This window comes from Podarcis gaigeae (genome assembly GCF_964106915.1).
Source record: "Podarcis gaigeae genome assembly, chromosome: 3".
Lineage (NCBI taxonomy): Eukaryota > Metazoa > Chordata > Lepidosauria > Squamata > Lacertidae > Podarcis > Podarcis gaigeae.
In genome coordinates this window covers 32,275,205-32,294,592 of record NC_139680.1, presented here as the reverse complement: position 1 = coordinate 32,294,592, position 19,388 = coordinate 32,275,205, and the positions used below count along the sequence as shown (strand labels likewise).

Below are 19,388 nucleotides of genomic sequence, written 5' to 3'. Positions count from 1 at the left end.
GAGGGGTAAAGGTTTTTTAAAAATGTAGTTATTCTAAGGACAATGTTTTTAGTCATTTACGGTGGAACGGTAACCCTGCCATAGTACAGCAGCGATGGAAGGAATGTAATTTCTAGGAGCTTAACCCTCATTTTATTATCCTGTAGACGTCCAGTTAAGTTGACTTCAGATTCAAAGCCAAGCAAGCAGAGGAAACATAAACCCTTTTGGGTGACAGGAAAGGATGGGAGGGAGGGGTCATTTTTAAAGTGCCCCAGAGCGCAGGCTCCAGACTCTCTCATCCACAGTGGCAGCAGGGTCACACTTGAAACTTCTGTGGCTAGCTAGGACTTCTCAGGTGAAATCCATTTCCCCTTCCCCCTGCCTTTTCTCATTCTTTTCAAGAAATATTCTCGTAGACATTGTGTTGGTCAGTCCTGGGAAGACTCTGTTGCTGAGAAGGGTAAGGCTGCTCTCTAATCCTGTTCTTATTGAGCTGATTAGCTTTCTGGGTTTCTGAGCGTTCCTAGGCAGTGGGGTGGTGCTGTTCCTTCTATTTAAGAGCTGAAAATGCCCTGGGATGAATTGCCTCCAGGCTACAAACTTAACGTGGCCAGCTATAGCTATGGGGAGGAAAATGAAGTTGGCAAAGGCTTTCCTTTAACTGTGTGTTTTCCTGTACAGTTTTTGACAAGTAATGTGGTGAAAGTTTGCTCCAAGAAAAAGCTGCAAGGACTTTTGCTGCTAAAATTTCACAGGGCTGGCGGCACTTCCCTGCTAGCATGTCGTAGAAAAACAACGGTTTTAAATATTGATAAAATTTGTTTTTAAATTATTATTTTTTTAAAAAAAACCTGAGCTACAAATCCTTACATAGATCTCATATTAAGCTTTAAATATGTAAAGGATACTTGGCTGTCTTTAAATGTTCATTGCACTTACCAAAGGAATATCAGCATAGCCAGCTAAGAGAGAATTGATACATATCCAAAGCATGCTGGCTATTTTCAACCTGTACCGGTGAAATAAACAGAATTTTTTTTTTTTAGTAACGGAGAACAGAAAGGGCTGCAAATGTATACCTGGCAATATTTCTTTTTTTCTCCCTTAAAAAGAATTAAAACCCCAAGCACGAAATGCACTTTAAACTGGACGTGCCTTAAAATGGCAAGCGGCTTTGAGAGACCCCAGAGAGCGATGCTATTCTTGGAAATGTCCCTGATAGCTTTCAACAGATGCAGCTTGAGGAATGCAGCTGGGGGGGGGGGGGGAGCAGCTGACCCGCCACTTTGGCAAAGTGACATTCTGGGACCTCTGCTCATTCTGGTACGCGGGCAATGGCTGATGCTTCTAACACACACACAATCATCTTGCTGGCTTGCACATAGCTGCCACCTAGCAGGAGGGACTGGGTGACGGGTGGACACCATTCCCCCTGAAAGAGGAACTAACCATTCCTTTCTATACTTAAAATGCTGAATGGCTCGTGCTTTTTAAAAACTGTGTGCAAGAAAGAGCTAATGCAGATGGTACTCCACTATACAGCATTCCTTAACATTTGGCATTGCTCTTTGAAGGGGACTCGCAGGGGCTTGGTTCGGGCTGCCAATGCACTCGCTTGATCTAAGATGTTCATTACATCTTGATTTTCCTCTTCCTCCAAGCAGATCAAATGTGGATCAAATGTCTTCTCCCTTCACTATTCTATCCTCAGGACTGACTCTTGGGGTTTGGTTATGCTGAGCTAGAGTGACTGGTCCAAAATTATGCTCTATGGCTTAGAGAGGATTTGAACTCAGGTCCTAGTCTACCTTATCTAGAGCATCCAAATCCATGTAGGTGATGCTTCACTCTGTCACATACCCTCCAACACTTCTCCATAGCTGTCAACATTTCCCTTTTTTTAAGGGACATTCCCTTATTCTGAATAGGATTCTTCGCAAGGAAAGGGAAAAGTTGACAGCTATGCATTTCTCCGATGAAAATAGGGATGTCCCATTCCATAATGATATTTTTTACTATTTATACCCCACACATCTTACTGAGTTGCCCCAGCCACTCTGGGCAGCATCCAACATATATAAAAACAAAATAAAACATTAAACTTTCCTAAAAAAAAACCTTCCCTTGTCTTCAGACAGCTCAGGGATCGCATAACTCCACACCCTCCAATATTTCTCCAGTGAAAATAGGGACATCCCAAGGAAAAGTGGGACATTCCGGGATCAAATCAGAAACCGGGATGACTTCTCTAAATCAGGGATGTCCCTGGAAAATAGGGACACTTGGAAGGTTGGTTTCTCATTGGTCCCCTACCAACCCTACAGGCCTGAGTTGTAGGCGATAATGTGGGTTGCTGGCTTTCTGCTTTTGGCATTACAACAGTTTCACCCAGCCTGGTGCCCTTCAGTGTTGTTTGAGGCTGGCATAGCACTTGTCTTATGAGGAGGAAGAAGCGACTGAATTATTCAGGAAAGTTTCCCATGTCATGTGACAGAGTACTCAGCTGGAAGTCTGGATCAATTCATGGTGAGAGTTTAGACCAGAAAGCTGGTTTGGTGAAAACCAAAATGCACAAATCTGCCAGTGCTTTGTGGGGACAAACTGTAAATTAGGCTGGTCTGCAATTGCTCAAAAGATAAATTCTGTTGATTTCAGTGGGGCAGGTGCAAATAAATATTGAGGTCATCCATAACCATTCTCCTGCCAATACAAGTAGGATTTTGTTTTGCTTCCCTGTACTCCTGGTCCTTTGGTGGAGCTCTATATAATTTAATACCATTTCAGATCCCCAACTACTACATGGTCTGAAAACAAGGGAGGTTGTCGATTTCAGCTGAATGCAAATTAAACATGTGCTGTACTCAGTGTTGTATGGCGCTTGCCACATGGGCAAGGAGTGAAGAAACATTACTTGTCATGAGGAAAATTGTCATGTGAACCCATCTTAAAAATTCGTCTATGCTGTTCTTGTATTATTATTTGATTTCTTACAGCGCTTTTATTGTATTACTATCTTTCTGCACCTTATTTTAATGTATACCATTTACCATATTTTGGTTTCATAATTTCTGTAAATTGCTTAAGGATTTTGACCAAAGATGTTAAGCTGTATATAAAATGTCCTGACAATAATTAAAACAGGTTATTATTTTTATTATTAAGTAAGTAAGTAAGTAAATTTGTATTCCGCCCTAAACAATATAAAACACAAAATACATAATTAAAAACAAAACAACCCAATAATCTCCCCTCTCCCCAGGCTATTTTTTAAAAATACAATAAACGCTTTTTTATGTACAACAAAACAGATTGAAAGACTATAGTGGGCCTGTTCTATCCAATTCAGTAGTAGTTAGGTGTAAAAGAGCCACAACTTTCAACTTGATTTATTATTTCAAAATTGTATGTTTCTTTTTCACTGTTATCTCTTAGTCTAGTCATGCTGTTTTGGAGGAAAATAATTCCCTCAGGCCGCTGAGTCTATCTACAAAAGAGAAGAGCAGTCTGTTCTTACATATGAAGGACAGTGGCAGTCTCCAGTTTAAGTGAATAAATATGCACACTCCCAATCCTGAAACATACTGATTTGGAACTTCAGCCAGTGGGACTTGCTTCATACTAAATGTGCTTTAGGATTGGGCTGCGAATCCTATCTATTGGTCAGCTTGTCCACACTATAAAAAAAGAAAAAAGAAGAAAATGGGGCTCAAGGACATTGCACAATTTATGGGCCCAGCAACCCTGTGAAGCAGATTGGTCTGAGAGATTATTTATTTATTTTAAAATTTTATATACCCCCTTTTCTTTATGTAGGTCCCAAAGCAGCTTACAATCATGATATATGATATACATAACTTAAAACAGAAATTAAACCTAATTTTGAAACCGCCTATATAAAACAATGCTGCAAAACATCTCGGAAGCATTCAGGGTGAAAAAGCCTTCAAAAATAAAAACTGATTTGACCAGGCATCTGAAGCTCTGTAGGGATAGTGCCCGTGTATAACTTCTTGTGGCAGGGAGTTCCGCTGAGTTGGACCCACAACTCTAAAAGCTCAACTCACTGGCATGAGTCAGATTCTGGCCCACAGCAAACTACTAATAGGGCTCCCTGCTATTATCTCAGTGTCCGACTTGGGTGTGTTCTTTTCGGTATTATATTTTTACAAACCACTTGGGGAGTACGAGTTTGACACGAGACACTGAGTAGATACAAACCACCATTTACCAAGCAACATTTATTCACCTTGCATGAGGTTACAGATGTGTGTGATTGCGGCGTTTTCCGCAATCTCCTGCTGTTCCACTTTTCTTATTTTTCTGTCTCCGTTTGCCACTTGCAAGGATGCTTTGCAGTCGTTTTCAGTGAGATGCTGAAAACCAATGCACTGAAATATGGGTCTAAAAGTTGTCCTTTTCTCCTTCTCCTTCTAGCTAGCTCCTGGCTGTGATATTATATTGCAGTCATGGCGCCCAAGAAGAAGAACGTCAAAAAGAGCAAGGTGGATATCAATGAGCTGACCATCATCGTGGAAGATGGTCCTCTCAGCAAGCTGAATGGCTTGAACGGCCTTTTGGAAGGGGGGAATGGCTTCAGCTGTGTCTCAACTGAGGTTTCTGATGCTCTCTACAGCCCCAACCTTTTGGAAGGGCTGTGCAGGATGAGACTGGAGAACTTTCTCTGTGATTTAGTCATCGGTACCAAAACAAAGTCTTTTGATGTCCACAAAGTGGTGATGGCTTCCTGCAGTGACTACTTCCACAACATCTTGAAGAAAGATCCATCAACTCAGAGAGTGGACCTCAACGATGTATCTCCCCTGGGCCTAGCTACTGTCATTGCATATGCCTACACAGGAAAGCTCACTCTCTCACTCTATACTATAGGTAGCATCATCTCCACAGCCATCTACCTTCAGATTCATACCCTTGTGAAGATGTGCAGTGATTTTTTGATGCAAGAAATCAACGTGGAGAATTGCACGTATGTTGCCAACATCGCAGAGACATATGGACTCAAAACCACCAAGGAAGCAGCTCAGAAATTCATCAGAGACAACTTCATTGAGTTTTCCGAATCGGATCAGTTCTTAAAGCTCACTTTTGACCGGATCAATGAACTTCTTGCAGACGATGACTTGCAGTTGCCTTCTGAACTCGTTGCATTCCAAATTGCAACGAGATGGCTGGAATTTGACCAAAAAAGAGCAAAATATGCTGCGGATTTGTTGAGCAACATTCGCTTTGGTACCATCTCTGCCCAAGACCTGGTGAATTATGTTCAGACTGTACCAAGAATGATGCAAGATGCAGATTGCCATAGACTTCTAGTAGATGCCATGAATTACCATTTGCTTCCCTACCACCAGAATACATTGCAGTCTAGGAGAACAAGGATTCGTGGAGGATTACGGGTCCTGGTTACGGTTGGGGGACGCCCAGCTTTAACAGAGAAATCCCTTAGCAGAGACATTTTATACAGAGACCCTGACAATGGATGGAAGAGGCTTACTGAGATGCCTGCTAAAAGCTTCAACCAGTGCGTCACCGTGATGGATGGATTCCTCTACGTGGCAGGTGGAGAAGACCAGAATGATGCCAGGAATCAGGCTAAGCATGCGGTCAGCAATTTCTGCAGGTAACTGGTTATTTATAGAGGTAGTATGTTCAGCACATAACAGCTCCGGAGAGGGAGGGAGAGGGAGAGGCAGAGGCATTAACAGCAACGGAAGAACAATCTTGATTGAGGTTGTTGTTTTTAGCATAGGTGCCTGTGATTGACAAACACCATCCAAGCCATGCCGAAAGGGAATACAGTGGTACCTTGGTTTACGAACTTACTTCATTCCGGAAGTCCTTTCTTAAACCAAAGCGTTCTTAAACCAAGGCGTGCTTTCCCATAGCAGTGGGGGACTCAATTTACAAATGGAACACACTCAACAGGAAGTAAAACATGCTCTGATTCCAAGGCAAAGTTCACAAACCAAAACACCTGCTTCCGGGTTTGCAGCGTTCTTAATCCAAGTTGTTCATAAACTAAGCTGTTCTTAAACCAAGGTACCACTGTATCTGCAAAGGTCAATTATTATTTTTGGAAGGGAAAAACAGCCAGAAAAAATGCCTTTGTGACAAAGTTAGATTAACAGCGTCCCTATTTATATGTTTACAACAGGGATGTTGCAAAGAGGAAAAAGCATGTACAAGCATGCTAGCTCCACTCCCTGTTTCCATTGACATTTGTATGTTCAAGGGTGACTGTCTCCTGCAGGAAAGCCTCCTGCAGCCATGGAAGACAATAGGGACACCGCAAGCAGGCTCATACACGCTCCCCATTCGTTGTGTCTTTAAGTCCCCTTATGAATGCCTGAATAATTCAAATGTCTCGGATGATATGCATGTTGGATAAGACTCAAATGCTTCTCCACCCGAGAGCTGTTGGTGCTTCACAGTTGGCTTACTAATTTGAAATAGGATTAGACAGGCACATTTTCCTTTTCTTTGTCATAGTAATATATTTACTGGCCTATATGTAAGAGCATGAGACTCTTAATCTCTGGGTGACGGGTTTGAGCCCCACATTGGGCAAAAGATTGCATTGCCCCTTGGGGTCTCTTCCAACTCTACAATTCTATGATTCTAAATAGTGTAAGGTATCGAGTGCATTTGCTTTATTACCCTACAACTGGGGTGTGGAACGGGGCTGCAGATGTTTATCCCATTAGTCCAAGCAAGAAAGTGGTGCTGGGAGTTGTGGTTCAGCAACCTGTGGAGGGACAAAGGTACCCCTCACCTGGCCTACAACATGGATAAGGACCCATTATCTTCTTTATCTCTTTGGGTTATTTTGCCAATATTAAACTTGTCAGTGGGCCATGCTCAGGAGAATAAACACACACTATCTTTTATGCACAGAAAACCACAAACACACCAGGAGCCAGTATCTGATGATAACAGAAGTGTGGGGTTAATGCATCTGAGCTTCTCAAATGTGAGGGGCGGTGATCGTGTGATGGCATCACTGATTTCCTAACATGCACTGCATCAACACTAAACTAGGAACCTTTACAGGGTGTAGAAGTAGCTGTGTTTCCCAGACAGTTTTGTGGTTTATATATCATGCTTCTGTAAATGATGGTCATACGGTGTACGGTGGAAAGATTTGCGCTGGGAGCCTCTTGTGACCAGGCAGCCAGAGCTGGGTCAGAATGGCCATTTACTGTCTCGCCAGTGAGCGGCAGTTGCAGCCCAGTGTGGCATCTCCTCTCTCCCCCAGATGAGTAGGTTTAGATTGTTTCCCAGTCTGTTCCTGTGGCCGCAGAGGCTCACGGGTTCCTGCCTGACCTGTCCTTCAAATGAGCCAATCCGTGGCAGCCCTGGGAAGGGGCATGACCATCTGCTTAGCCTGGCCAACCACTCAGCACAGCATCCAGTCGGCTGGGATGCGACCATGTTAATCTTAACATGAAAACCACCCAGTGCTGGAGATCCAGGTTTGGGGAAAACATTTGGACAAGGTGTTCTCAGTAAGCTTCAGTGGACCCATGCCCACATCTTGTCTTGATGCATCCTTCTCCCTTTGGGCTTAATCAACATCACCTCCCACAGAAAGAAGGCAGAACAAAGAGCCCTTGCTCCCTCTGCTCACTTTGCCAATGCTGCTGCTTCTTGCTCCTCCCTGCTCACTTGCTTGGCAATGGCAGGCAAAAGCAGCAAAGAGGAGGTTTCAGGAGGTGACCGTGATCCCCCTGCTGGCAGTTTGTGCCTTAGCAGGTGCCCAACAATGCTGATCTCTGACAGCAGCCCATAAACTCCCTTATTTTATTTTTTTAATGCGAACATAAATAATTATACAACAAATCCTTCTCATCCTCCAAGTTGGTCATTCAGATGCAAGAGAGGCATCTTCAACACTGCCTGAAATGGCTTGGGAGTTTGGGAGTTGTATTCAATGAAGTTTTACTCAGAGTAGACACACCAAAATTAATCATCATGACTCAGTTAGGCCCATTAATTTCAGTGGGTCTACTCTGAATTGAACTTTGTTGACTGTCACCAATGGGAAGGCCAGAAGCACCAAGAAAGGTGAGTTGAATAAATGAATACATGATCAATTTTAATTCAAAACATGATGGACATGGGTAGGGAAAAAAGCACACAGACTTTTTATCCTGTCCTTCCTCTAAGGAGCTCAGGGTGGTGCACATGATTTCTCTCCCCCTTGTCCAATAATCCTGTGAGGTAGATTTGGCTGTTGGCAGGGGCGAAACTAGACTTTATTCCATCCGGGTCAAAAACTCCCCCATGTGTACTTGCACGCACACACAAACAGGGTGGGAGTCTCAATGGTGCCCCTTTGGAGGCTTCACTCAGGGCAAAAATCCAGCTAGCCCCTCCATAGCTATGGCACTGGCTGCTGGTGGCACTACTGCCCCAGGTCTTATGCTGTTTATTATAAATTCCCTGTTCTTCCTCCCAGAATGCCAGAGTGACTTATGCTTGGCTCCCAGGCAGAATTGCATTGAGTGTCTTGATTGCACATCATGTACCTCTTTTGCTGAGTATTCGTGCAGAGCATATGGAATGAGAAAATAACTCCCTTCACAGTTTCCCCCAAAATATGTATGTGTAGCAAAAGAGGCAATGTGTACAATCCCTTAAATTGGGGCAGCGGCTGGAGCTTGGGGGTACAGCACATGTTTTAAAGACACCCTGGCATCTCCACTTCAAAGAATTGCAGATTGGCCGAGGAGACAAAACTGGGCTAAATGGGTAAACAGTCTGGCCTATAAGGCAGCTTCCTCACTGTGAATCTGAGGATGCTCATGAGACAAGTCCTCCTGCAACCCTTCTGCACTGTCATGAACATTGCTTCATTTCTTCCATGTATTTATAGGGATGCTAGAGGAAATGGCTTAGTGAGTTCCATGTATGGATGCCAGTCTTATATGAGGATCACCCACAGGAGAGCAAGGTGCCCCTATGTCTGGATTCTCATAGATTGTGGGTTGTGGCAAAGATGGATGGTTTCAGCATGGTTTTTACCATGCTTGTACCATTAAACGTGACAGGCATTCCTACTCTCGGATAGTATTTGATATGTGTTTCTTTCAAAGATATCCATCCAACACATTTAAAATAGAGACACATTTCTATCAGCTATGCAGAGAGCCTTTACAGTTCCATAGGTTCAAGCCAGATGTGATGCTAGACACATTGAGGGGTTTTTTTTGGCCAATTATTTTTATTGATATTCCATAATTTTTAACAAATCCTCATCAAATTAATACAAATTCAATACAAATCTAAACGTTGACTTTCCTCCCACCCCAGATGTCCCCTCTATTTTCCTCCTTCCCTTGGTGCTCCCAATAAAATAACTTTTCCAACTCTCATTTCAAAATACATTCATAGAATTACAGCTGTAATTGATTGATTAATTATGAGAAGAAACTTAAAAAGAAAATAAGTAATTAGTTAATTGGTCTGAAGGGTTGTTGAAGAAATTTTGAAACAGGGATGCAGAGAAGGGGAGGTAAGGGGAAGTCCGAGAAGTAAGGTTTATGAAAAAAAAGGTTTTGAAATTATACATGTTTATATGTTTTTGTTTGTTTATGTGTGTATGTTGTTTTGTTTTTAATTTGTGTTGGAAAACTAATAAAAAATATTAAAAAACAAAAAGAAAATACATTCATCCCTTCTCCTTACACATCAACTGTTCAATTACCAATTTCTGCTATGGCTTTTATACATTGTTATAGCCTGTCCTCAAAACAGTTGAGTAGAGTAAATCCTCTTCTCTCTCTCTATAAGAGTCATTCATCCATTTTCAAACATTTCCTTCTGATACCTCTTGAGTAACACTCTGCCTGAGAAAAACAGATCTTGCTTCCTCCCAGTCCACATGCATGCATTTCTCCTTAACGTGGCCTTGAACATTGTTGTCTGACATCTGGCCCCAGTAATCAACAATTCAGCCTCACTGGTGCGGTGTGCAGAGATGAAAATGAAACCCCTAGAATTTTTTGGTATAAATATATAATATACACCCCCCCTTCCAACGTTGCCAATCTCCCAGCATCACCCACCCTTCACATTTTGCCAAATTTGATCCTCAGTTTTACATTCAACCAGCTCATTAATAAATAAACACAATCCATATCTCCTCTTTTCTGTCTGAAAGTCTCAGAAGCCATCAAGATGCTATAGACTGTGGTCCATCCTATCCCTTTCACTGTTCTTATTTCCAACTTCAGGCTTCAAGGGGTGATATGGATTTTACTGAGATTACACATTGCTAGCAGTCTACTATGTCTTTTGGGGGGGGGAGCAGACAAGTGAGGCAGGATTTTCTATGGGACTGCCCCAAGTGGATAGCAGCTGTTATTACCCCTGGAAGAATAGTGCCCATTGGCATCAATGGGCATTAATGGGAATATCCAGGGCACTTCAACCACTGGTTTGGTAAGCAATGTACACACCTTAGGCTGCAATTTTTTTTTTTGCTTCTAACATTTCACCTTCCTTATTCCTTATTCACCTAACCTTATTCCAAACTCTATTCAGGAACAGGCCTACTGCTGGCTAGTTCCCTAATTTAAGACAAAGCAAGCCTTTAAAATAGAATTGGACTTTGGGAGCAATCCAAACCCAAGGTATACTGGGATGACCAGAGTTTGGAATAGGTGTATCTGTAGCTCAGCCAAAGAGACACTGGGCTAAGTCCTGTCTCAGCCCTGCTCAGTCAGGGCACCCAAAGGGGGTGTTCTGGGGTACTGGTGGGGGCAGGGCAGGATGGGGAGACTTAATACATTCCAAAATCCATTCAGCTTGGTCACATAACATAGCAACCCAGACCCTGTGGCGGTTACACACTGGCAGAAAGGGTGATGTGAGTCGAAGTACGAAAACTGAAGGAGAACTGTCTTCTCTTCTGTGTCCAGGAACTTCAGATCAAGTCAGTTTGCTTCAAAATGGGGACTGAATGAAAGCCTCAAGCATCCCTAAGCAGAAAAGCCATTTAGAAATGCACTGAGGATTCAGTCAGATTGCTGGAATATTTGGGGGGGGTGGGTTAAGTGATGCTGATAATGTTAAAGGTAAAGGTAAAGGGACCCCTGACCATTAGTTCCAGTCGTGGCTGACTCTGGGGTTGCAGCGCTCATCTCGCTTATTTATCTACCTATTTATCTACTTGCGCTTTTGACGTGCTTTTGAACTGCTAGGTTGGCAGGAGCAGGGACCGAGCAACGGGAGCTCACCCTGTTGCGGGGATTTGAACCGCCGACCTTCTGATCAGCAAGTCCTAGGCTCTGTGGTTTAACCCACAGTGCCACCCGTGTCCCTCAATGCTAGCTCTCATTAAAAGGCTTTAAAAGGTATCTATCCATATTTATCTTTCCTTCATCTATTCCATCTTGCAAAGTCCATCTACACGGCTTAACATAAGAGCTCGTAGTAGAGCAGAACTGACAAGGAGGAGTCTCCTTGATGCTGGCTTTGCTAATGAACAATCCCTGTAGTGCTATTTTGAATAGTATTTAATCCTCTGCTCCCATGCCATTTCCAGCACTGTAAGTCACACACTTCCAGCTGTTATTAGCTCTGCTGGGATAGGGAGTGGCACATGAATAGCAACTGTACTGGAGAGATGGGGTTGTTTAGCAGGCCATCTATGCTTCAAATTTCACCTCAGCCATTAGTTCAACAGGTACCTTGAAGCAAGCTGATCTCTCTGTCATGGCCATTATTCATTTCAGCAACTGCAGCACAGTTGCTCACAGACTGAGTTTATGCCATCCACTCACTTGTTGTGGTTAGACGAGCCTCTCTGTCTCAGCCTCTTTCTGAAATATGGGGATGATAATATTGGCGTACCTTACAGGGTTGTTGAAAGGACTAGTGAAGTGCTTTGAGCACTAATCTTAAGTATTATCATGTACCGAGGGGAATATAATGGAAATCAAATTGCTCTTCCTTTATATCAGTCCTAAAGCCATGCTTAGGCTTGATAATTTTGAAATTAAATTATTTACTTCTGGTTGTAAAGTTATCATTCAATAGGCACTAAAGATGAAACATGAAAAGAATGCTCCGTATTTTAATTTTGTAAATCCAGTATAGAACATATAATTATAAATGTTAACTCTGTGTTCAATTGTGGCTACAGGATATAAATAATATATTTCATAACTTGAACCAGCAAATGTATTTACAGTATATTCTTTAGAGTACTTTATAGGCTTATATATCCAGAGTATTTTTTTTGGGGGGGGGATTCAGTCACATACTGGCAAATGCACGTTAAGCAAGTAAAGTTCATTTGGCATATTTGAACTGCTGCTTCTCCCCAGAAACAGACTTTTTGTGATTATAAAAAATGATGGGAAAATGCCCTGGAAACATGGGATAGCAACTGCTCGATGCAACCCTGTATAACTTCCCCAAATGCAACTTAGAATCAACACTCAATAAATAGCTGACATAGTCTAACCTCTTGATCAACTTTGTATAACCAAATCTGGCAAATGCTTGGCAAGCAGTTGTCTGGAAACAGCCACTATGTCCAAATTAAAGCAGGTCACAAACTTTTTCTTTCTTTTTGTAGCTGAAAGCAGAGTCAGAAGAGAGAGGAATATAGAGATTGAGGAACCTTATTTTATTCTATATTATTATAGAGTCGTAGGCCCTTGCAAGACAACTAAACAACAAGGCTGATATTATTTTCTTTTGAATTAATACTTTCTTTCCTGCTTCTTAGAATTAGCAACATATAGCAATGCAACAAATATTCCTATTCTCACAGGGCAAATTCTAAGGATGTAGCCATATTAATCGGTTGCCAAGAAAACAGCAAACAATCTTGTGGCCCCCTTAATAACAAACAGGTTCATTGTAGCATAAGTTTTTGTAGATTGCAAATGTTACAAATCAGACTGGCTAGCAGCAACTATATTGCAATTGGAAGATTCTGTTACCCAAATTTTAAACATTTGGGCTAGTATATTTTCTGAAGTTACTATAAAGCCAGGATTTTAATCCTGCCATTTCCTCACTGTTATCTGAAACATTATGCATAGTGCTATCGGACATTTTAGGAAAGGGATGAAGGTATTGTAAATATGACTTGAGAAGCCAGACTTGTTTACAGTGGCCACAAGCATGCCAGGACCATATTTCTGATTCCAGAAAGTCAATAGAAAATACTCCCTCATTTCTTGTGTGATCCAACCAGACAGCCTCTTTCTCTTGCCCCTCCTCCCAATTTTACAGTAAATTATAAACCACCTTAGGTGCCTTGGCAGAAAGGCAGCATATAAATGCAATGAATAAATACATAACAGATAGGCTCATTTCACAGAGAATATAATAAAATGTAATGAAACTAGAATATGTTACTCCACAAAGTGCCATTTCTGGCTATTTCCAATATTAGATTTTGAGACATGTACTTTTAACGACGTTAACAAATAGTAAGAACATTCTCCAAGGAAGAAGTTTTCTTTCTTCATCTCTCCTTTTGTATGTGTATATGCATATGTTTTGTCTTAGCATTCATATACAATAGTCAGTTGGTATTTCAAACATTTCTGGGAAATAACTAGGGACAAATGAAATAAGTTTACTAAGAGAGGTGAGATTATATTAAATGTCCATTCAGTTTGGTTTTATTGGTGAGCTAGCAATTTGATTTTCCACATGCCAGAATCAAAAGAATAAATACACTATCCATACTAAACTCAAACTTTTTCCAGTACTCACACGCAACAAATTACTGGGTGATACCCAACATTAGTCATACTCAGAGGAAGCCCAATAATTTTAATATATCTACTCTGAATATGACTTAATTAGGTATCGCTCACTGGAACATAATGGGGGGGGGGAATATGTAATGAAGTACATAATAAATAATATTATTACAGAGCTGTTACCAAGCGAGATTCAAACATCTTACTGAGCCCAGCCTGCTGCTAGTACAACAATAATTTAAGACAATTGATGCCATAGAATCATAGAATCATAGAGTTGGAAGAGACCACAAGGGCCATCGAGTCCAACCCCCTGCCAAGCAGGAAACACCATCAGAGCACTCCTGACATATGGTTGTCAAGCCTCTGCTTAAAGACCTCCAAAGAAGGAGACTCCACCACACTCCTTGGCAGCAAATTCCACTGTCGAACAGCTCTTACTGTCAGGAAGTTCTTCCTAATGTTTAGGTGGAATCTTCTTTCTTGTAGTTTGGATCCATTGCTCTGTGTCCACTTCTCTGGAGCAGCAGAAAACAACCTTTCTCCCTCCTCTATGTGACATCCTTTTATATATTTGAACATGGCTATCATATCACCCCTTAACCTCCTCTTCTCCATGCTAAACATGCCCAGCTCCCTTAGCCGTTCCTCATAAGGCATCGTTTCCAGGCCTTTGACCATTTTGGTTGCCATGTCAAATGGTTCATGTCATTCATTGCCTCCCCATTTTGTTCGTTGATTAAACTATGGACCTATTGAGCAAGCAGCTCAGCCAGTATTGCAATTCTTATGCTTTCCTTGGGATCATTCTTTCAGTGCCAACTCCCTTGTCCATTGTTTTTACATGTCTCCATGCCGGAAACCAAGGTAATGCTATCCAGCTGTGATATGAGTCATCTTTCATGTGGTACAAGCGGTTATGAATTAGGCCCCCCCAATGCAGAAAGTTCTGTTTCCCCAAAGATATATGGCCACCAAGTTAGACAGTTTTCAAATGGGGTTGGATAAATTCATGGAGGACAAGGTTATCAATGGCTGCAAGTCCCGATGGCTATATACATACCATATTGAAGATCAGAGGCAGTATGCCTTTGAATACAAGTTGCTGCGCATCAAACAGCTGGAGATGGCTATTGCCTTCATGCCTATCATCGGGTTGACTGCTGTGGGAAACAGGAAGCTGGAGTAGATAGGCTTTTTGTCTGATCCAGAAGGGCTTTTCTTATGAAGATGCATGTATGAGCATGAATAGGACCACAGTACCAGGGAAGGAAAGGGACATTGATGGCGCTGTGGGTTAAACCACAGAGCCTAGGACTTGCTGATCAGAAGGTCGGCAGTTCGAATCCCCACAACAGGGTGAGCTCCCGTTGCTCGGTCCCTGCTCCTGCCAACCTAGCAGTTTGAAAGCACGTCAAAGTACAAGTAGATAAATAGGTAAACGGCGTTTCCGTGCGCTGCTCTGGTTCATCAGAAGTGGCTTAGTCATGCTGGTCACATGACCTGGAAGCTGTACGCCGGCTCCCTCAGCCAATAAAGCAAGATGAGCATCGGAACCCCAGAGCTGTCCGTGACTGGACCTAATGGTCAGGGGTCCCTTTACCTTTATCAGGGAAGGAAGATTTTATCTTCTCCCACACGCCACCCTCTGGATGTAATTACCGCTCTCTCATCAAAGCAGTGGGCAGGGTTTGTGACCCTGCACAAGCTTCCCATGCCAGAGTGACACCCCTGTTAGTTGCTAACTGTTGCTCCGCCCCTTCCCTGGCTACCCAACCGACTGCCAACTGCGGGGGGGGGGGGGAGCAGAGCAAAGACGTGGTAGTGCAGGACTCCAGCCGACCATCTCTCCTGCCTGAAACTTCTATTTGCTCCATAGCAGGAAACATCCAGCTGCCATATCATACCTCCCAAGTTCCCCAGGAAAAAAATGGGACATCACGTTTCCCCACACAAGATCACAGCGGCCATTTTGGGTGCTACGCTGTCACTCCGAAAAAGCACTTTTGGGGGCCGTGACCTCCCATGGTGTCCAAAAACATGTTTTTGGGGGTGCCTCGTGAGACCTTACTCGGGAAAAAAGTGAATTTTCATGTTGAGAGCGCAGTGTACCGTAGGTCACGTGACTCACTTGGGAGCACATTCTGGAAGATGCTCGTTTTTGTTTGGGCTCTGGAACAGTTGGACAGTATGCCATATAAGCAATGAGCAGTTTTGGGGAGGGGGTGATTTCAACTAGGAAAACAGTACAGTGGTACCTCGGGTTAAGAACTTAATTCGTTTTGGAGGTCCGTTCTTAACCTGAAACTGTTCTTAACCTGAGGTACCACTTTAGCTAATGGGGCCTCCTGCTGCTGCTGTGTGATTTTTGTTCTCATCCTGAAGCAAAGTTCTTAACCCAAGGTACTATTTCTGCGTTTGCAGAGTCTGTAACCTGAGGTACCACTGTACAGGAGATAAGAGAGTAATACAGCCTTTTTGGTCAACACTATGGCCCCAACCTTTAAATCCCTAAATAGCCTTGGCCCAGTATACCTGAAGGAGCATCTCCACCACCATCGTTCAGCCCAGACCCTGAGACTGAGCACTGAGGGCCTTCTGGAGGTTTCCTCACAGCAAGAAGTGAGGTTACAGGGAACCAGGCAGAGGGCCTTCTCAGTAGTGATGCCCGCCGTGTGGAACGCCCTCCTATCATATGTCAAGGAAATAAACAACTATCTGACTTTTAGAAGACATCTGAAGGCAGCCCTGTTTAGGGAAGTTTTTAATGTTTGATGTTTTATCGTGCTTTTAATATTCTGTTGGGAGCTGCCCAGAGTGGCTGAGGAAACCAAGCCAGATAGGTGGGGTATAAATAATAAATTATTATTATTTAATTATTATTATGATTGACTTTGGGCTGATCGCTGCTTTTAGTTTTGGGAAAAGCTAAGATCCGATAATGGGCTTGCATCTAGTTTAGCCCTTAATAATGGCAATGTTTGGGAGTTTTCATTTCTGAGAAAAGTAGCAAACAAGAGAGTGGCAGCTACAGAAAAATACAAATGTTGTGGCTTAGAACTGTAGACGAAGTTTGTATCTGGATCTCAGCAGTAATCCTTTCCCCCTCCCTATTTCTTCCAGGTACGACCCTCGTTTCAACACATGGATACACCTGGCCAACATGAATCAAAAGCGCACCCATTTCAGCCTGAATGTGTTCAACGGTCTTCTTTTCGCAGTGGGCGGCCGCAACTCGGAAGGGTGTCTCTCTTCGGTTGAATGTTATGTCCCGGCAATTAATCAATGGCAAATGAAAGCCCCTCTGGAGGTGGCTAGGTGCTGCCATGCTAGCGCGGTCATAGATGGTAGAATCCTGGTCACCGGAGGCTACATCAATAACGCTTATTCCCGCTCGGTTTGCATGTATGACCCGGCTAGCGACAGCTGGCAAGACAAGCCCAGCCTGAGTACCCCGAGAGGGTGGCACTGCGCCACTTCCCTTGGGGAAAAGGTCTATGTCATGGGAGGGTCCCAACTGGGAGGCCGAGGGGAAAGGGTAGACGTGCTTCCTGTGGAGTGTTACAGTTCTTACCCCGGCCAGTGGAATTACGCCACTCCTCTCCCAACTGGCGTGAGCACCGCCGGCGCTTCCATCCTCAATGGGAAAATTTACTTGGTGGGAGGTTGGAATGAAATAGAAAAGAAATACAAGAAATGCATTCAGTGCTACAACCCTGGTCTTAATGAATGGACCGATGAGGATGAGTTGCCGGAGGCCACTGTCGGAGTGTCATGCTGTACCATTGCCATGCCCAATACCAAAACCCGGGAATCCAGGGCTAGCTCAGTATCTTCAGTGCCAGTCAGTATTTAAGTATTTTAAAATGTAGGTTTAGAAAGACTAGGTTAACCCTTTTTTACGTGCCTATAGGAAGGGGTGGGGGTGGGGTGGGGGAGGCGACCTTTGCTTGCCAGTGAATTTCGGTTCTGCAAAACCAGCCCATTTTCATGTCGTTGGAAATGCATGGTATGACCTGAGAAATTTAAAAAATGTAAGGCATTTGCCACGTCAGGACAAAGCCACAGGCCTCTGACTTTAAACATTAAAAGTACCTCGCTTCTTTCGAGAGCTGCTTCCCAGGTTGCACAGTTTATTTGGATAAAGTTCTCAAGAGTTGGAGCTTCGGCCTAGAAGAGGATAGGCAAAGACATCCAACATATATTTGAAAATATAGTACTCACCTGCTATGTAAAACTAACATACCGTTATCCCTGGACTATTCTTTTCTTTAATCAATTTGTATTCCACTTAATATTTTAAAGTCTCTTTGGGCTGCAATGCATAGGGCTATGTCAAACATGCCAGGGTGCCCAAAATGTTACCTGCATATGCATTAGATTTTCTTCCTTCAATAATTTCCATGCAGGGGCGAGACAGCAGACCTACAGAAGTTCAACTCTGGCATTTCTAGACTTTGGCCAGCTTTCTCCAGTTTAATAACATCATTTTCACTTAAAAGGTCTGCTCTAGGTTAATTAACATAGATCAGGCACGTCCAACTTCCAAGAGACTGTGATCTACTCCCACTATAAATAAACTGGCAGTGATATACTCATTGGATTGACCAGAGTTGTTGAGCTATTTTGGGGGGAGGAAATAGGCTTAACCTCATGCGCCTTTATGCTCAAATTTGGGCCACTTTTGGAAGAACTTCCGTGGTTGACATTGGGGCAGGAAGAGCATAGGTGGCGCCCCCGGGGCTGTACCACAAAGAGTTTGCCAGCACAGGCCACCAAGCTGGGCTGCAGATCTGGTGGACTGAGAAACTGGATCTTCCTTAACACCAAGTTAAGGAAGGCCACTCCATAGGATGAAGAGTAGGTAGGAGCTGCTATTAAAAAACAGCCTTTTCACTGTGAAGGCTTACTGAGTTAATGGCAAAGCCCCCATTGATCTTGACAGCTCCTGATTGTATTCCAAGAACTCAATGCTCTGCCTGTGTATTCAGAAGTAAGCTCAATTGAGCTTAATGGAGCTTACTTCTGTAGCAGTGAGCAGAGGATTGCAGCTTGAATTGAAATTCATCTCGGTCATACCATTCAGCTATTTTTAAAAATCTAAAAACTGGGGGGGGGGGGGATTACAGCATTTTTGTAAACATTACTGCATTAGATCTATAACAACAACAAAAAAGGTTTGTACATTACTTTTTAAAAAAACAAAAGCTAACCACGTGGTATTCTAAAATGTAAGCTTAATGGCTCATAGTAATAGGTAAGCTGAAATTGGAAAAAACACTTTGGTCCAATAAGGTAGTTTTAAGTAGTATTGTTTAGGGTAGAATGACAGGGGAAACTTTGGGAATCCAACACCTTATTGTTAATTTAATAAAGCATTACCACTTGAATTGCTTATATTATGTAGTATGGAAGAAGAATAGCCAGCTTTAACTCCCCCCCCTCCCATTTATATACTTGAATGGCCCTATCCATGTTGCTGAGTCATATTTCAAACCAATAATGTAAAAAATAGAAATAATCTCTGTCTCTTTACAATCTGCAAGAAAAAAATGACCCAAATTATTTTGGGTTTTTTGTTTATTTATTTGTGTGTGTGTGTGTGTGTGAGAGAGAGAGAGAGAGAGAGAGAGAGAGAGAGGAGTAGAATAAATCAGG

The 19,388-nt window shown here is 42.8% G+C and overlaps 1 protein-coding gene across 3 annotated transcripts; it reads left to right on the top strand.

Moving 5' to 3' along the window:
- Positions 1 to 221: 221 nt before the first annotated feature.
- KLHL31 (kelch like family member 31) lies at positions 222 to 19,371 on the top strand. Of its 3 annotated transcripts, XM_083730348.1 has the most exons (4): positions 264 to 442; positions 2,365 to 2,508; positions 4,417 to 5,620; positions 16,854 to 19,371. In XM_083730348.1, exons 3-4 carry the CDS (start codon positions 4,449 to 4,451, stop codon positions 17,584 to 17,586), a joined length of 1,905 nt encoding a protein of 634 aa, XP_083586474.1. In that variant the 5' UTR covers positions 264 to 442; positions 2,365 to 2,508; positions 4,417 to 4,448; the 3' UTR covers positions 17,587 to 19,371. The 3 variants fall into 3 exon arrangements, with proteins under 3 accessions (XP_083586473.1, XP_083586475.1, XP_083586474.1); XM_083730347.1 differs by lacking the exon at positions 2,365 to 2,508 and having other exon boundaries at positions 222 to 442; XM_083730349.1 differs by lacking the exon at positions 2,365 to 2,508 and having other exon boundaries at positions 249 to 337.
- Positions 19,372 to 19,388: the final 17 nt, after the last annotated feature.

Coding starts and splice junctions, on each gene's coding strand:
- KLHL31 (XM_083730347.1), top strand. CDS start 4,449: ATGGCGCCCAAGAAGAAGAACGTCAAAAAGAGCAAGGTGGATATCAAT. Junction 5,621..16,853: donor GCGGTCAGCAATTTCTGCAG/GTAACTGGTTAT, acceptor TATTTCTTCCAG/GTACGACCCTCGTTTCAACA.